The sequence below is a fragment of the Varanus komodoensis genome, unplaced genomic scaffold (assembly GCF_004798865.1).
Source record: "Varanus komodoensis strain SLA01 unplaced genomic scaffold, ASM479886v1 scaffold9, whole genome shotgun sequence".
Classification (NCBI taxonomy): Eukaryota; Metazoa; Chordata; class Lepidosauria; order Squamata; family Varanidae; genus Varanus; species Varanus komodoensis.
In genome coordinates this window covers 8,193,372-8,209,602 of record NW_025336598.1, presented here as the reverse complement: position 1 = coordinate 8,209,602, position 16,231 = coordinate 8,193,372, and the positions used below count along the sequence as shown (strand labels likewise).

At 43.2% G+C, this 16,231-nt stretch overlaps 1 protein-coding gene across 1 annotated transcript in view; it reads left to right on the top strand.

Moving 5' to 3' along the window:
- The first annotated feature begins 5,434 nt into the window (after nt 1–5,434).
- The window catches only part of WDR1 (WD repeat domain 1), a 25,442-nt gene continuing 14,645 nt past the window's right edge, over nt 5,435–16,231 (top strand). The window contains exons 1-2 of the mRNA XM_044418125.1: nt 5,435–5,699; nt 6,323–6,444. Coding sequence (XP_044274060.1) covers nt 5,684–5,699; nt 6,323–6,444 — 138 coding nt within the window. The 5' untranslated portion in view covers nt 5,435–5,683. The remainder of the gene's footprint in view (nt 5,700–6,322; nt 6,445–16,231) is intronic.

The window sequence follows — 16,231 nt, the reverse complement described above, 5'->3', positions numbered from 1 at the left end:
CCAGCTGGTGAGGCCACTTCATAGGCTGGCATGAAGGAAGCCCTGCTTCTGTTTATCACAGTCTTGCATACAACAATGTTAAGCATAAGCACATATGCCACTCTCTAGCACTACTGGGGGTTTCATAGCTGCAAGAAGGGGAGGGACAACTTGGTGTTCTCACAGGGTCTCTGGGAGTGCTGGAGTGACCCCAGAGCCATCATGTCATTGCGGCCCTGGGACAAACGAGCTACAGTGTGCAGTTTTCTGTGCACAGTGGACTGTTGTGTCATGCAAACCCATCTATGGCTACACACAATAACCTGCCATTCTGCATTGTTGTTGCTGTTGTTAGTTGCAAAGTCGTATCCGACCCATCGCGACTCCATGGACAACATTCCTCCAGGCCTTCCTGTCCTCCACCATCCTCCGGAGTCCACTTAAGCTCACACTGACTGCTTCAGTGACTCCATCTAGCCACCTCATTCTCTGCTGTCCCCTTCTTCTTTTGCCGTCAATTGTTCCCAGTGTTAGGGTCTTCTCCAGTGAGTCCTTCCATCTCATTAGGTGGCCAAAGTATTTGAGTTTCATCTTCAGGATCAGGCCTTCTAAAGAGCAATCAGGGTTGATCTCCTCTAAGACTGACTGGTTTGATCTTCTTGCAGTCCAAGGGACTCAAAGGAGTCTTCGCCAGCACCACAACTCAAAGGCCTCAATCCTTTGGCGCTCAGCCTTCCTTATGGTCCAGCTTTCACAGCCATACACTGCACCTTGGAATAGCCTTGACTATATGCACTTTTGTTGGCAGGGTGATGTCTCTGCTTTTTAGTATACTGTCTAGATTTGCCATAGTTTTCCTCCCCAGGAGCAAGCATCTTTTAATTTCTTGGCTGCAGTCCCCATCTGCGGTGATCTTGGAGCCCAGGAAAATAAAATCTGACACTACCTCCATTTCTTCCCCATCTATTTGCCAGGAAGTGATAGGACTGGACACCATAATCTTAGTTTTCTTAATGTTGAGTTTCAAGCCAACTTTTGTGCACTCCTCCTTCACTCGCATCAAGAGGCTCTTTAGTTCCTCTTCACTTTCTGCCATTAGAGTGGTATCATCTGCACATCTGAGGTTGTTGCTATTTCTCCCAGCAATTTGAATTCCAACTGGTGATTCATCTAGTTCCCCATTTCTGATTATGTGCTCTGCATATAAGTTAAATAGGCGGGGCGACAGTATACAGCCTTGCCGAACTCCTTTCTCAATTTTGAACCAATCGGGTTCCGTGTCCAGTTCTCACTGTTTCTTCTTGACCCGCATACACGTTTCTCAAGAGACAAATAAGATAGTCTGGTACTCCCATCTCTTTAAGAACTTGCCACAATTTGTTGTGATCCATACAATCAAAGGCTTCATTGACTATGCTAAAGCCTTTGATTGTATGGATCACAACAAACATAGTCAATGAAGCAGATGTTTTTCTGGAACTTCCTAGCTTTCTCCATGACCCAGAGTATGTTGACAATTTGATCTCTAGTTTCTCTGCCTCTTCGAAATCCTGCCTGTACTTCTGGTAGTTCTCAGTACTGCTGGAGCCTAGCTTGTGGGATTCTGAGCATAACTTTGCTAGTATGTGAAATGAGTGCAATGGTGCGGTAGTTCGAACATTCTTTGGCATTGCCCTTCTTTGGAATTGGAATGAAAACTGACCTTTTCCAATCCTGTGACCACTGCTGAGTTTCCAAATTTGCTGGCATATTGAGTGTAGCACTTTTACTGCATTGTCTTTTAGGATTTTGAATAGCTCAGCTGGAATACTGTCGCCTCCACTAGCTTTGTTGTTGCTCAGACTTCCTAAGGCCTATTTGATTTCACATTCCAGGTCAGTTACCACCTCATCATGGTTATCAGGGATGCTAAGCTCTTTCTTGTATAGTTCTGTGTAATCTTGCCACCTCTTCTTAATCTCTTCTGCCTCTTTTAGGTCCCTGACATTTTGATCCTTTATCATGCCCATCTTTGCACGAAATGTTCCCTTCATATGTCCAATTTTCTTGAAGAGGTTTGTAGTCTTCCCTATTCTATTGTTTTCTTCTATTTCTTTGCACTGTTCATTTAAGAAGGCATTCTTATCTCTTCTAGCTATTCCCTGGAATTCTGCATTCAGTTGGGTGTGTCTTTCTCTTTCTCCCTTGCCTTTCACTTCCCTTCTTTCCTCAGCTATTTGTAAAGCTTCCCCAGACAGCCACTTTGCTTCCTTGCATTTCTTTTTCTTTGGGACGGTTTTAGTTGCTACCTCTTGTACAATATACATAGCTTCATTGAGCTTCATAGCTCATAGCTTCATTGAGCTACACAAGCCCCTTTGCTATGACAAGGCAGTGATCCATGAAGAGGCATTCTGCATTACAACCAAAGAAAACATTAGGGAATTGCTGCATGTATTGGAGGAACTATTTTTAAAATTCTTCCAGGGAAGAAATGAAAGCAGCCCATCAATGGAGAAAGATTTTACCATAGCTATTATCACATACCAATATGTCTTCCTAGAAGAAAGGTAGTAACAAAGACTCGCTGGCTGTGCTATTTCTGGTTTGGGTTTTATTGCGTGCAGGAAGATCTTTTCCTCTACATTTTTAAATATTATTTGAAAGATATTGCTGCCAGTACAAATACCAATGCAAATACAGACCATTATCTCTATATTACAGACTGAGGATACGGGCTATGGCTTAGGGAATTACATTAACCCTCAATGTAGTCTAGTGAACTATACCACCATTAGAGATTGGGTGTCAGCCTAAAACTGAGAAAGTAGTTTACAGGAATCTTTCAATCATAGAAACATAGAATATTAAAGCCAGAAGGGGCCAGAAGGCCATCAGGTCCAACCCCCTCCTTGGTGCAGGACTCTCAGTTAAACCATCCATCTCAGATGGCTGTCCAGCAATGTAATACAGTGCTCACCTTACCGTGAGCTGAGGAACTTGGGCGAGAAAGGTAGATAGGTAGATGTAGTTTGGGGCATAGCAGCCACTAGTCCTTCTTGCAAGGGTGTCTTTTATTGGTAGCTTGTTCCTAACAATAATTTTAAAAACAATTTTTAAAATGTAAGAGGGTAATCATGTTATTGTGCTGCAGCCAAAACAAAAAAGGCCCATTGAAAACCAGCAAATTTGTTCTGGTATATGTTTTTGTGTATTCACCAGATGCACGGGGTGTTGTTAATGAGAGTTTCAGGTACTTAGCAATGTATATGGTAGCAGGCAAGAACTACATATACTGAGGTCAGACGATAATTAAGTGCAGATGATACTACTAGTGGCAGTTGCTTTTTAACAACAATCATTCGCAGTACAGTTGCTTCTGCTAACTCTGCTCAATTAGAATTCATAAACAGCTTCAATTCTATCCTGAGAGGCTTGCATTGGGCTAAAGGATGTTTAATCACACTACATGTGTTAATTGGCAGGTAATTAGTGTTATAATGTTTATAGTAGCAGTAACAACTGTACTGTGAATGACCATGGTTAATAATGTGACTGTCACTGTCAGTACTTTCTGCATTTAATTTCCTTCATACTTCAGTGTATATAATCCCATTGCCACTGCATGTGCTATCAATATAATTGTACACCTTTCAGTAATACTCCATGTGTGGAACTGGGCTATAGCCTGCAAAAGTTCATGTCAAAATAAATTTGTTAGTCTTTAAGATGCCACAAAAAACTGTGCTTTTTGAGTTCCTGCCAAAGAAGAATGGAGAGGCAACAGAGAGGTCAGGATGGTACATAAAATTTGAAGATCAACATCATCAATCAGAATTTAAGCAGAGCAAAAAATTCGGTGTGCAGTAATGCCTGTTGGACTTACTTGAGATTTGTGATGGGAATACTAAAAAAACAATTCAAAAGGGTGGATGCTAATGTGTATGGACAGTTTGCACAATCAGTTAAAATTCTTTCATGGCCACAAAAGAAGCCTCAGAGAAACTTGCACTGGTCAAGAAGGTTGCATCCTGGAGGGACAGGAAGAGAAGAGGTCAGCTGTGTAGGATGTCATGGCCTTTCCATTCCTACTTCTTGCAGGAAGGGAGCTAGATGGGCTCAGATGCCCCTCTAACTGAATTTCAGGGGGGAGGGTCTCCTATAGGAAATAAAATCTCCATCACTCCTCCTGCCCTGTCTGTCTCTGATCAACTTTAACTCCTTAAATGAGAAATGAACTCATTTGTTTAGTTTCAGCTGAAGAGGGTTATTGTCAGCCTGGTCTTCCCACAAGTTTTGCCACTGAACCTTCAACTTGAATGTAAGAATGCAAATGGAGATACCACTTCATGGAATTTTCTCATCTTTATAAATAAGTTTGGTTACCATCCTGGCAACTTGCTCAGCCAGTTCGTTGCTCCCAATGCCTACACACCCTGGTATTTACACATCTCAACATAATAATGGAGAGAAGGAAGAACTCTCAGCTGTGACAGATTAAAGAGGCTGTAAGCCCAATAAACAAACCCAAAGCTATCAGCAGTAGGTCGCCATTTCTCCTGCAACCCAAACTCTTGGTTACTGAACACGGGGATGGCTGCAAAACTTTCTGGAATGGACACTTAGCAGAGATCTCCTGCAGCAAGGTGCCTATGGACCACTTCCACATGGCCTAGGAACCTGGAATCAGCAGGAAAAATCACTGCATAACTTAATGGAACGACCATTAGCCGATTGCCAAGACTGTTTGATAATTGTTTTATCCACAGCAAACTGCTGACAAACTGTTCTTCAAGGTGCTCCGTGGTTGAAACCGCAGCATGGGTAGGGCTGAGGCTGGTTTGCTTTCTGACGAAAACCTCTCATACCAAAGCATTCTTCACGTTGCAGCAGAGCTCAGGCCACTCAAATGGCCCCATCAGACTTCCTCCCAGCCCAAATCCAGCGTTTAGTTGCTGAATTTCATGCAGGTACCTTTTCTTTTTCCCTTGCTTAGATTTAGGGCGTAATCCTTTTGCGTGTTTGGACAGAAAATGTCCTACAATTCCCAGCACCCTCCAGCCAGCAAGCCTCGCTGGGGCATGCTGGGAGTCGTAGGACTTTGTTCCGCCTAAAGACGTTTAAGCTTGCGCCTTTATAAATAAAAACGCTTTCACTCGGAAACGCAGTGCAATCCTTTGTGTGCTGCGGAAAGGGGCTGCCCATTCACATTTATCCACACACCCCGAAAAGGGCCCTATTGATACCCGGAAACTGACGACGCCTCGCCTCGGCTGCCTCTGCGTATGGTGCCCAGTCAAGCCGCGCGCGCACGTAAGAGCGCGTGCTGACGACAGCGAGAGCAGGTCCCGTTAGGCCGTGCGCCGCCGTGGCCCTTCCCTGCGACGGAGGCGGGGTTTGCCCCGCTTTGGTCTTCTTCTTGGCGGCATTTCCGGGACGGGCGGGCTCTAGCTGCAGCAGAAGACAGGAGCGCCGTTGGAAGCCGCTCCTTCTACGCGCACGGCGCGGCTCGAGCAGAGTTGACTATATATGGTCAAAGCCAGGGGGAGAGAAGGAAAAGTGGTGCGAGCGGGCGCTTCCTGGTTTGTGCAGCTGGGAGTTGACGTCGCTTCTGCTGCAGGGGGGAATTTGCAACCCAGTGAATTGGATTGTGCTTTTCCTTCCTTTTCGTTCCACTGTGGCATTTGTCGCAGTTAAGCAGCAGTAGTAACAAGTGGGGGTGAAGATGCCGTACGAGCTGAGTAAGTATGCCGAGTTGGTGGCTCGCTCGCGTAGACGAACCCGGGGAAAATCTGATTGCAGGGATATAACACTGCAGCTTCTTCCATTACAAGGAAAAGGTGGAGGAGGAGGAGCAGGAGCAAAGGAAGCGTCGCCCATTGCCACACTGATGCTTGGCTCGTCTTGCTGCTGTCAATCTGGGGCACATTTCTATTTCTCCTCTGCTTGCATGCGTAGATGGGGCTGCCTGTAGATGCTAGGAAAGGGGGAAGGGGAGACTTGATTGACAAGAAGGGTGCCATTTGTGTACCGCCCTAGAAAAATCAAACTCTTGGCAGCCGCAAAATAAACACCTTTAGAAGCAGCAAGATTGCAGGGAGGAGTCCTTCCCATTTTGCACGTTGCAATTAGCAATAAAAGAATGAAACTTAGTCTATTTTGCCACTTTTCCAAATTTTTCTCGCTTCCTTAATCGGAGATTGGGAAGATCAGTAAGGTGTAGTTGCTTGAAGTCTTCTCGCATTCCTCCATTTATTTCCAGCAACAAGTTAAATGCATCCATAGCTGTGCTGCTCTGCTCTCCTTCCTCCAGAGACAAGTGCTGGTAATACATTGGTAATATTTGTATCGTTTTCTTTTGTAGAAAAAGTGTTTGCCAGCCTCCCACAGGTTGAACGAGGCGTCTCCAAAATCATTGGGGGAGATCCAAAAGGGAATAACTTTTTGTATACAAACGGGAAGTGTGTCATCATTCGAAACATTGATGTAATGTATCCTCACCTTTTCCTTAATTTTTCTTAACGGTTTATTTTAAAATTGCGCATTAATGGCTTAGTGATAACTGTATTATCAAGGTCAGAGATCTGTGACAACTTAAGATGGTATTAGGGTGAAAGAAGAAAATGACTCACAGGAGCTGACTCACAGGAGCCAGTGGATGAGGAGATGTGTGGAAACTACCAGCCTTATGCAGGTCTCTCTGTGTGTGTGAATGAATACAACACCAAGAAATACAAAATCTGGTTTGAAGGAAAACAGTTTGAGATATTATAGGACACAAAGCCCTGGGAATCTTGTACAATATGCTGTTAGTAAATATATCCTAACAATCACACTTTATCTCCTTTCACCTGTTAGGCTTTCCCTAATCTCCTAAGCATTGTAGCTCGAATCTAGGGTTTGTATCTTGCTTTATGGGAACATCTGTGTTTTGAGTTGATCTGATATGAGAATACTTATATATCTGATTACTAGTTAAAATTCCCAAATAATTTCTTTTTTTAATATGTACTGGCTTAGAATTGCAGTTACAAGAGAACTCATTGTTTGTTTCAGGAGAGGAGCATAGTCAGTTCTGATGCCCTAAAACTATGGTGAATATTAGGGAGATTGTAAATTAGTCTTTAAATTGTGACACTTAAATACTATTTATTTTTTTAAAGGTAAAATGGGAAGAGGGGGTTAGTCTACTGAGAGTCATCAAATATGCACATGTTAGTGTTCTCAGGCAAATAGATTTTAAAACTGGTGAAACAAGCATTTTGTTATTGAAGATTATGTCTGGAAAATTCCTCACCTCCTGTTTCACTGAAAGTCACATGCCTGGAAATGGCTTGCATGGAAAATGTAGGTATGGTGGAGGTGATGAAAAGAAAATTCCCGTTTTACATGTAATGTTTATATATTGAGAGATGGGTGTGGGTTTGCCCATTTGCCAATTTAAAGCAAAATACCATGGGATTGTTTTTCAATTCTGATGTTAGTGATTGTGAACACTAGAAGTTGTAGCAGCAAAACTAGGGAGTCCTGCCTAGACTACCATGCGATTAGAAAAACAGACTTTTGGTATTCCTTCCTATGCCAGGTGCATCCTGCTGCCCTTGGTGCTAGAGGAAGAGATGGGAAGCACCCCTGCAGAGGTGTTCCATTTTGAAATGTCTGACAACCTCCAGGGTGCTGCACAGTATCTGTCCAGACCTTGCTCCTCCTCCATAGAGGAAGGGCAGGGTTTTGGTGACCACAAATCCTGGCCTGCTATCCAGGCTAGCTAAAATTTGTGGACACGCAGAAACCACTACATGAGCAGCCATGTAATTGTAGCACGCCAGGGAAGGAGCATGAGGCTACATGCTCAAATGCTCTTCCTCTCCAGCACTGCACTAGACTTGGACTAGAGATCCACCTCAAAGCATGAATGGTTGTATCTTGACTTCTGTGCACAGCTGGTGGCATCACTGCTGTAGGATGACCAGTTTGCCACCGTCTCATTTATGTACCACAGCAAGATTGTGCAGAGAAAAGAGGCATGTTGTTCACTCCTTAATCCATGATGACCACGCAAGACAGAACAAGGCAGAAGAGATAGCTCAGTCTGCAGCCACTACCTTGCTATTAAAAGGACTGATCCATATGATTATTTCCCCCACCCCAGTTCTTAAAATGTTATTAGAATATAAGCTTACCAAATAGAATGCTGATAAATACTTATGGGAAAAAACATGCAAAATTAATTTGCATATCACATTCCAAACAGCGAACCGTTAAGAAGACTGAGATGCAAAAATTGTTTGTTGGTTGGTTGAAGTCACGTTTGTGCCCCATGTTTCATCTAAAAGTTCAAGGCAGCAAATATGAGCCTTTCCCCATTTCCTCATTTAATATCCCTACAGGGCTGAATGAGGAACTGGACCAGATCTCCCCGGTATACTACTTTTTCCACTTTACCATGTTTGTTTTCAACCACCCTCTGCCAAGCCTGAAACAAAGCAGTGAATGTAGAAGACCAGATGGCAGCATGGAGTCCAGAGGCACCGGTGTTCCCCTGGGCACCTTTGTTGGTGACCCCCAAGGTTCCCTACTGCTTCCCCATTTTTATGAACACATTTTCTTATCTGCAGCTGGAATTGCTGTGAAACAGGTTTCTGCTGGTGCTGAAAATTGTGGGTTCAGAGAACTTGTTTAATGTGATGGGATTCTGACCCCAACTCTGTCTTGAACTCAGTCTTTTGGCCAGGTGGCTTGTTTTTGGCTATGCTTCCCATGGACACCAATTTGTGGTAGTGCCAAGCAAAATGTGCCCATAGCCAAAATGGTTGCTCGCCACTGACATAGAGCAGTGTTGTTTTGATCTGGAGAAAAGTGTCATCACCCAAAAGACTAACAATGATACAATTTTAGTGGACTAAAACCCACTGCATGAAGTGTTACTTTCAGTTGAGGGTATGCAGACATGCACACACACCCCTAGTTGTAGAGAGGGTAGGAAATTACAGGATCCCTTTCTGCCATTAGTAATATTTATTTTTATTTTTTTATTATTTATTAAAACATTTCTATGCCACCCCTTGCCAAGGCCTCAGGGCGGCTTACAACATCAAATACAAAATACATTAATACAGTCCAGCTTCAATTCTACATCACAAAGAAGCAGGCATTGTTGCTTGGTTCTACTCATGTCTCCTTGGAAGTAACACTGAGTTCTCTGGGGCTTACTCTGGGGTCAGTGTGTTTAGGATTACAGTTGTTGACCTCTGTATTGTTAAGCTGTTTGAGCCTCATTAGCAACCTTGGCTGCGATTGTTTGTTCATGAACTTCCTTCAGGTCTCAGGGTTTTTGTCATTGTCTGAACACTTTTCACTGCTCTCTACCCTCCAGAAATGTCAGTTAAATATTCTGGGAGCAAACTGCTTGAAGGTTCAGCCTTTAGACGTTTAACTCTCATTTGGCAGCACTGGATTGCTTTAAATAGGGGATGAGGCAGTTTCCTAATCCTGCACCATGCTTGTGAGCTGTCTTGGAGCATGGTGCAACTAGTGCAGGTGCATCCAATGCTGGGGCAAAACTACAGTAGCAGGACAGCCACTGTACCTAGCACTTGCTTAGCCTTTAGCTGCATTTTTATATGTGCTACTTTGGTTTTTAATCTTTCCCTGCTGATGGTTTTTACTCTGATTTTACTTTGTGCTAAACTTTTATGGGTTATGTTTATTGTAGCTTAGGGTTTTAATTTTTATGAGCTGCCTAAAGAGCTTTGGCTATTGGATAGTACAAAACTGTAATAAATTAATGGCCAAAACCAGCCCAGTGCCCTTAACTATAGAGTCAGTATGACATGGTGCTAGACTGGGACCCAGGAAATCTGGTTCTAGTCCCTACGCTGTCTTAAAGCTCACTGGGTGACTTTGGGTCAGTCACTCATTCTCAGTCCAGCCTACCTCGTGGGGTTGTTGTGAGGATAAAATAGAGTAAAGAAGGATTATTAAAGCCACCTTGGGTTCCTTGTAAAAGGAGAAGGGGGATATAAATGTATTGTTATTAATATATTGCATTAAACCATAGAATTTGCATAGTGATCAAAATAATATATGGTCAACAGTTAGAGTGTGTAAATAAAACCCGTACACAATATTGCATCTGGGAAAAAGTAATTAAAAATGTACATCAATAAATATCTACTCTTAAAACCCTTATAAACAATCTACAGTGCTTGTAGTACATCATCCATGGAAAATATTAGCATGACAACTCCATGAAAAAATGTGATGGATTATAAAGCGCCATAAGATTAATTGCCAGTTCCTATAGATAAACCATTTCACCTTGAGACTGTGTGTCAGGTGTCGTGTGCTGTTGTCTGTAACGAACAGTGCGGGAGGTATCTGTGCAACCCATTCAAGCCCTAAAAGAGTTTCAGAAAGCACTGTGAGGACATGTTTCAGATCAGACTGCCTAACTGCATGAATATTTTACTTTTGTACTTCTCCTGCCCAGCACGGTATTAGTGATTTGCAGGCCGTCACAGATAGATCTGGTTTCAGTGCTCTAAAAGGACACTGTGAACACTGCATAGCTGGATGTGTATGTACATTTGAGTGAATCTACTTTTCCTCAATGTCTGAATGTCTGGCATTTGGCTTTCTTCAAAGCTTTCCTGGGGTGTCCTTTAGTGTTGGATCCCCATCTCTCCATCTTTGAAATTGGGGAAGATAATCACCACCCCATTTCTGAAGAATGTTTGTGCATGTAGGGAAGAAGAAACAGCAATTTTAAGGCAGAAATAGACAAAGACAGAAGCAACATGGGGTCAAATCCAGTGTGTCATGCAGATCTGGTTATCAGGAAGTAGCCATGATGTGTGTTCTGATAGTGTGCTTTCTCTCTCCTCCATCAGTACAAGAAGGAAAGTGCAAGCTTCCAGTTAAGTTTTAAAACAAATATTTCCTTACAACATCCACATTTGGAATTATGCTTGTTCTGTGAGTTAAAGTAAACCAGGATCTGAAACTATGGCTTGATTTTAGTTTGGTTGAACTTTATTACTAATGGAAAATTGCAGTTTCTTCAAAACCATAATGAAGCTTTAAGCTTACTCCCATTGTGCATGAATTGGGTTTAGGGGAGGGGAGGCCGTGTGTGCTTATCCTCTTACAAACTATGTTTCAGCCATGCATTTCAGCTGGGTCTGAGTGATTCTCTAGTGGGCAACAGCCTGACTAACCTGAGATCAAAGTACACGCAACCTGTGCAGATGCTCTGACTGCATTCACCTATAAAGTCATGGCTTGTCATGAGCAGGTCCCTCCCCTCTCTCCCTCCCCTCTCTCCCTGCCCAGCCTTAGATAAGCAATTAAAAGTGCAGTCTTTTATTAGAGCTTAACTGGAACAGTAGAGTATAAATCAAAGTATTCTTGGGATGTGGGAGAAGCTCCTGCCAATGTGAAGAGTTGAATCCAAACTGCAGCTTTCCCTCCTTCCCTCCCTGTTAGAAAAGATTTGGACTGCACCCTCAAGGTGTCCCACTGCTTGAGAGCTACATGTAGATGGTGGGAATGCTGGCACTTAATGGGTCTGCTTGCTTCGCCTGTTGCTTCCTGACAGGGTTGCAGGACTCCCCCTGCATCTCTTTTCCCAAGCTCTGAAATGCCTTCCTTTTTTCAACAGTGAGCTGGTTCTCACACTTTGCCTTTGAATCTTCACTGGGTAACCCTGAGGCTGCCAAGTCAGCTGCCCAACCCTGCTTCTCTTCCTGTTCCTCAGAATTGGCTGAATCTGTCTGAGCAGACTCGACCCCCTTTCTGCAAGGTTTAGCACATGTGAATATGCCTTGGGCTCATAATCAGCAGGACGGGCATGGAAAGAATGCTTCTATTTGAATTATCTATGATCTGTCATGTCTGAGCCACAGTGAGCTGTGTTAGTCTTAACTATGGTTTAGAGAAGCAAACCACTGTTAAACTATGGCTTGCAATCATGGTTTGTTTCCCTAAACCATAGTTTAGATTAATCAGCAAATACAAAAAAACCTATGGCTAGATGAAAAAACTTCCAAGTTCTTCTGTATGGCCACACCAGAGGAAGAGGGGGTGGGTGGGGAGTACACTGGCCCATGGCGTGCATATAGAAACTATAAACTATAGTTTACTATATAAACAGTAAACTATAGTCTGTTTGGGTTCATTTGTTAAAGCACACAGAATCCTACTACTTTGGACATTTATAACTGAATTCTGAAGTTGAAAAAGGATTATGTGATTGCTTAAATGAAACTTTTTGTAGTAAAAAAGGACAAGTAAGCCTTTGTCTTTTGTAGGAATCTTTGAATCTTAATGGATATTACAGAAAATGAAACAGAAGACAGAGCAGCCCTCCTTAAAAGACTTGGATGGTTATTTAAATCTGAATGTTTAACCTGATCCCTGCTACTTCTCTCTCTGGCCAAAGTTTCCTCCAAGTTATAAACTGCATCCTTGAGAGTTCAAAAGCTGCAAGATATGGCCTTTACATCCACGTTAACATTATTCATATAGGAACATTATAAAATAATACTGCAGCTAATTAGAAGTTGAGGCTTCTGGTAGTGAGCTTCCTGAAATCAGGTTGACATAGGAAAAGGTTTTTGGGGCACAAATTAATCTTCCCTTTCCTTACCGAGTCCTGCAGAACATGGGGGTGGGGGGAAAGGCCTGGGGCAAGTGCAAATTAATCCTCTCCTCATCTAATGAGCTAAGAGGAGAACCTTGAAGGAAGCAGAATAATCCCCCCTTCAGCTATATGAGGCTTGCAAAGCCTGGGATGCAAGATAAGGCCTACAGAGCATAGGAGAGGAAGGAAGTGGGGGATGGCTTAATTCCTGCAAGCATCCAAAAGCAATGCTGGTAGTCTTCCCACCCTTCTGTAGGCCTTCTGCTTTCCTTTCTGGCTGAGATTGTTCTCTCTTCTCTTCATTCTGCTCTTGCCTCTTCAAGCCATGGGCTCTGCTGCCTTCCTTGCTATCCACACCTTTTCGACAACTGCTTCTGTTGCACTACCACCACCTTCATATTTCTTCAGCGTTCTCTTCCTTCATCTTTCTGTTACTTTGCGGTCCTGCCCATGGCCCTTTCCACCATGGTTATGAAGACAGGGATTGCTCAGTTTGTTGGTGTCTTTAAGCAGGATGTCAGGAGATGCGGAATGCATGGACAGCTTTGTTGGCCAGCTCAAGAGCTGCAGCTGAATCATCTAAGAGCCACATTTGGCACTCAAGCCAGAGACTGGGTAACTCTTATTTTGATAGTGGTAGCCTGAGGCATTGGAGCCCTGCACTCAAATACCTCTGCTGTGTGACGAGCATCCAGTGTAGGGGGATACACGTAAATTCCCATGTGTGGGTATTGAAGGAGACTCAGTTCTGTACAGCTGGTTCACTGAGACTGAGTCAGTTGTGGTAAATTTAAAACAAGAATGTGAATGTGTTGGAGTGATTTCAGTGGTGACTCTGTACTAGAGATGGATCCTCAAGATGGAGCTGCTGTCACAGTTCATAGAACTGGCATCCTGGCTGCAAAGGCATTAAATGCTAGGCATTTTACAGAACTTTGATCCAGAAGGAGTTTTCTATGAAGCTATTTTAACAACTTGCCCTGGTAGAATCCCACAGACTTCTACATTCTGCATGGTGGACTTGTTGTGTTCAAGATTGTCAAATGTAGTCTCATGCTTCCCTCAGTCAGTCCTGATAATATCTTGAGGCAGCTGGTAATGATTATTTACAAAAGATCTGGAAATTACACTTCTTCTAGACAGGGAAATTGTTGTTTTCTGTGGCGAGCCTGTTTTAAATCTCAGCAAGAGTAGCTAGGTAGGATACTTCATATGCACCCAGAAAATACTGCACACTCGGACTTAACACGGGAACTTGTGTCTTTACCAAGAAACCATACTAGGAGATCTGATATCATGGTCATCTTGTTAGATCCAGAAGTAACAGCTTGCACTGTCGATTGTGAGATGTCAGTGAAATGGCCAAAGACAGTGGCAGTTCTTGGTGGACGCTTGCTCCAGTGGCAGAGGGAGCTCCCCAAAATTGGGATTGCACAATTGCCAGTTGTTTCCTTGAGATCTGCCTCTAGGGTTCTGCAGAGGTTCTTCTAGTCACCTATTGCTGGTTCTGTTGTCTGTGACTATCAGGTGGGAAACTTCCTTCAAGATGTGCTTGAAAAGCTGAACTTTGAAATTATAATTCTTTTATAGAATCCAGCAATTGCTGACATCTACACTGAACATCCCCATCAAGTTGTGGTTGCCAAGTATGCTCCCAGTGGCTTTTACATTGCATCCGGAGGTATAGTATAATACTACTGTGCATAAAATGCATTGCAACTGTGCTACTACCCGTTCACCAAAAGAAGAGTTTGCTTATAATCTATGGCTAAAATTCTATATACTTAAGCCTATTGAGGGACTGCAGGTGGCACAGCGGTTTAAACTGCTGTGCTGCTGGGCTGGTGGATCGAAAGGTCGCCGGTTCAAATTTGCACAACGGGGTGAGTTCCCGTTGCTCCGTCCCAGCTCCTGCCAACCTTGCAGTTCGAAAGCATGCAAATGGAAGTAGATAAAAAGGAACCACTTCGGTGGCAGGTAACAACGTTCCGTGCACTTCAGTGTTTAGTCATGCCGGCCACATGACCACGGAGACTGTCTGCGGACAAACTCTGGCTCCCTCGGCTAGGAAATGGAGATGAACACCACCCCCTAGAGTCAGGCATGACAGGACTTAATGTCAAGGGGAAACCTTTACCTTTAAGCCTATTGATCTCATAGGTTTGTGTATGTATTGCTGTGCTGTGCTGTGGCCTGCAACAGTGTTTCTTCTTGTTGCCATTGAATGTTTGTGTCTGAACAGTGTACCTTGGAGACTGAGAGACTCTTGTCTACCACCAGCATACTAGAGAACTATAGGCAAGCTACTCTCTCATGGTGAAATATGGAAATGATAATGATTTGCCTTAGATTTGTGTAAAGACTTGGAGATGAGAATGTATGTGAAGTGCTTTGAATATACTAAAGTGTTGTATAAATGTTAACTAGTACCATGGCTAGAAATGGCTGTGTACATGTTTCCAAATTCAACTTTTGAACTACAAATTAAAATTCCTTGGCAAAATCCTTAGTCATTTGCCACCATAAAAGTGAATTAAAATGGCAAGCGACTCTTGGTTTGTAATCAAATTGTGGCAACATAATATTTTAGAAAACGTCAACTTTCAAAGGAAGAATTGTGCACACAGTGAATGACTTTAATGAATGGATATAAAATGAATGACCTTAAATCCAAACCTTAAAGAAATAGTATTAATACTCAGGAAAAATGTGTTGCTAACTTCAGGGGAATCTAGAATTTTCCTACCCTTCTCTTAATACTAGCCATACTAGTTAGTTTTCTAGTCCTAAAAGTAAACTTAAATTGTTAATGATAAAAATCTCCAGAGCTACAGTGTTTTTCAGCATAAGCCAAAGCAGATGGGTACTAGGCTGCAAATGGTAACAGTCTAAATTTTTAGACAAACAACTTTCGCAGGAAGCAAGCTTTTGAAGGAGGTATTTTTTCTTTGCCACAAAGGGTATGTGTGCTTATGTAGGTCTTACTTCCATAGAGAGGTATTGTTGCTCCAAAAAGTTCATATTTGTTTTACTGAGTTTGTTCTTAGAGAGTGTGGTCCTGCAGTGGGCAGACACTGAGAACAGGAACTGCAGTTTAGCCCAAATTCCACGTCAGTCACAACCTCCAGCAGGGCAAACTGCCCTGTATGGCATTGGCTTCGCTGAGCAGTGGCCTCCTGCAGTGAATTCAAGGGTAGATGGCTGGCATTGGGTAATGACAGACACTGAAGGCTCTGCATGCCCATCGTTTCAATTCCTTGTTGTGTGTCTGACTGGGGTGACACAGGGCAGGCCTCTCCTGCCTCAGTTGCTTTTTCTCCACGAAATGAGCAGTGTCGACAGTCAACAGTCTGGCACATCTACCCAGGAATGAGTAAATGTCTTGGGTGAAGTCGTGGGAGGGTTGGGGTGGGGGTGAGCATTCTGGGCATGCCACTGGCATGTGAGCCAGCATAGATGGACTCCTTCATTCCAGTAGAAGGCACTGGTTCAGGCCCTTTATGGGCTTCTGACATAGATCGCTCTATCTACCCAATTCCCTTGTTAAACCTAAAATCAGAAGGTATAACTAATCTGATTATGAAGAATAGCTTGACTCAGTGCAGCAAATCTTACGGATGAAGACATTTT